The sequence below is a fragment of the Gekko japonicus genome, unplaced genomic scaffold (genome assembly GCF_001447785.1).
Source record: "Gekko japonicus isolate JY-2015 unplaced genomic scaffold, Gekko_japonicus_V1.1 scaffold1780, whole genome shotgun sequence".
Classification (NCBI taxonomy): Eukaryota; Metazoa; Chordata; class Lepidosauria; order Squamata; family Gekkonidae; genus Gekko; species Gekko japonicus.
Window position 1 is genome coordinate 365223 of NW_015177065.1, and position 2010 is coordinate 367232.

The window sequence follows — 2010 nt, forward strand, 5'->3', positions numbered from 1 at the left end:
AAAAAACAGTGAGCTAGCTCACACTAACTCAGCTTAGAGGGAACATTGGAGGGGAGCCCCTTCCCGTTGCACTCCAAGAGACTGGAGAAAGGCTTCCCTGCTGGGCGGCCGGGGTTGAGGTCAGGGGCTTCCAGCCGCTCCCCCACCCCCCACCCCAAAAAGCATCCTGGAAAGGTCCCCCAAAGACAAGAAAAGCCTTTGGGGAAAATTGGAAGGAAGCGGAGGGGCGCAGCAGAGCAGATTCACTGAGGGGAATAACCACATCCGTCTGCCCCTTTCCCAAACAACAGCCGGTTTCTCATCTTCCCCCCACCCCTCTTACTTGCGGGGGTGGGGGGTGAGTAGTAGAAACTTTCCAATTTCCCCTAGGGAGCTGACTCAAAAAAAACAAGTAAAGAAGGTCCTGCGGTTTGGCTGTGATTGCACCTCTCTGCCTTACCCCTTTCTCCCTTTCCCACCACAGCAACACACACCTGTTCCCTGCAAACCCAGATCTGGATGCAGATTCCAGAATCACAAGAGAGGGCAGAATAGCCTGTGCTATTGCAGAAACTGAAACAGGGGAGTCACGTTCCCGAAAGCTCCCCTGCATTAAAGAAAAGTCCAGGCTGCCAGAAAAGCAGCACAGCAGAGAAAGGGCCAAGAACATAGTAAACTTGCTCCCTGAAGTGTTAGTTTCCTGTTGGGAAGGCATCAGTGTGTTAGTTGTGCTTTTTCTGCCCTGGCTCCAACTTAGTGGATCACTTTGCCGAATAACATCCCTGCCCTGGGGGACTTGATGCAATTCCACAGGGCCTGTAAGGCAGAAATGTTTCACCAGGCATTTGGGTAAGGATACTGACAGTTACATCCTTCTGGCACGCCCATTCCACTCCGCAAGACAATAACACGACTGAAATTCTTCTTAAAGATCACTATGGCGTCCACTGAATAGGTTCTTGTTTTAGTCATGTCCTGCGCTTGTGGACACAGGAAATTGAGTTTTTGCTGTCTTTTGGTTTTAAAAATCTTTAGTAAAGAATTCCCTTGCTCGAAAGCCTGTCGAATCCAACTCTAGGGATGCGGTGCTCATCTCCATTTCCAAGCCGAAGAGCCAGTGCTGTCTGGAGACTTTCCATGGTCAAGTGGCCGGCATGACTAGACACCGAGGCACACGGAACAGCAGTTACCTTCCCACTGAAGTGGTATCTGTTTATCTGCTTGTAATTTCTTGCTTTCGAACTGCTAGGCTGGCAGGAGCTTTAACTCTCTATTAATTGTATTTATTACTATGTTGTAACTATTGTGACCCCCCCCAGCCCACTTGCAGGGAAGGCAGGAGAAGATATAGTGGCTACCTCTCTTCTCATCTTCAGGTTGACAGGTGCCCCGCCCCCTGACGTGGGTGCTGGGGGAAGGCAGGAGGCTGTAGGGGCGGTGCTGTGGGGGCGGCCACAGGCCGCCCCTCCCCCTGGGCTGGCGTGTGGAGCACATGGCTGATTCTGCGAGGTGGGGGAGGGAAAATGGAGTCCCTGGGTGCTTTTGACTGTTTTTGGGTGCTTTGAACGTGTTTGGGGCCAAGGAAGAGGCTTGTGTGGGCTGGAGTTTTCTGAAAACTGTGAAAGGTGCTTTTTACACTGTGGGTGTGCTTGGAGACCCAAAGGAGACCCAGGGGAGACTCTTGGATGGCTCCAGAGAGAGAGAGAGAGAGAGCTCTGTCTTAGCGCAGACTGCGGACTCCAGAGAGAGCCTCCCACCCCAGAAACCAAAAAAATAGCACAGACATGCCCCAGGGTCTCTTGGACAGTTCCTGGGACCTCCACCCAACCCCTTGCATGCACCCCAACCTTCCTCTGTACCCCAGGCTGATCAGAGGGTCAGGCGAGAGGCTGTAAGCCAAAAAGCCTCTGCAGAGAGGAAAAAAAGTGCAGCATTTTAAAAATGTGCTGTTCTGTCTGATAACAGCCGGCAGAGCCGAGAGATTCCCTCCCCCCCCCCCTCCCACAACAAAGGGGAAAACTCCTTCTGACG

At 52.4% G+C, this 2010-nt stretch overlaps 1 protein-coding gene across 1 annotated transcript in view; it reads right to left on the reverse strand.

Annotated features, from left to right (window-relative positions):
- LOC107124683 (tripartite motif-containing protein 7-like) overlaps positions 1-951 on the reverse strand; it is a 10991-nt gene extending 10040 nt beyond the window's left edge. Inside the window, exon 1 of the mRNA XM_015428178.1 lies at positions 849-951. Coding sequence (XP_015283664.1) covers positions 849-951 — 103 coding nt within the window. The remainder of the gene's footprint in view (positions 1-848) is intronic.
- Between the last annotated feature and the right edge of the window lie 1059 nt (positions 952-2010).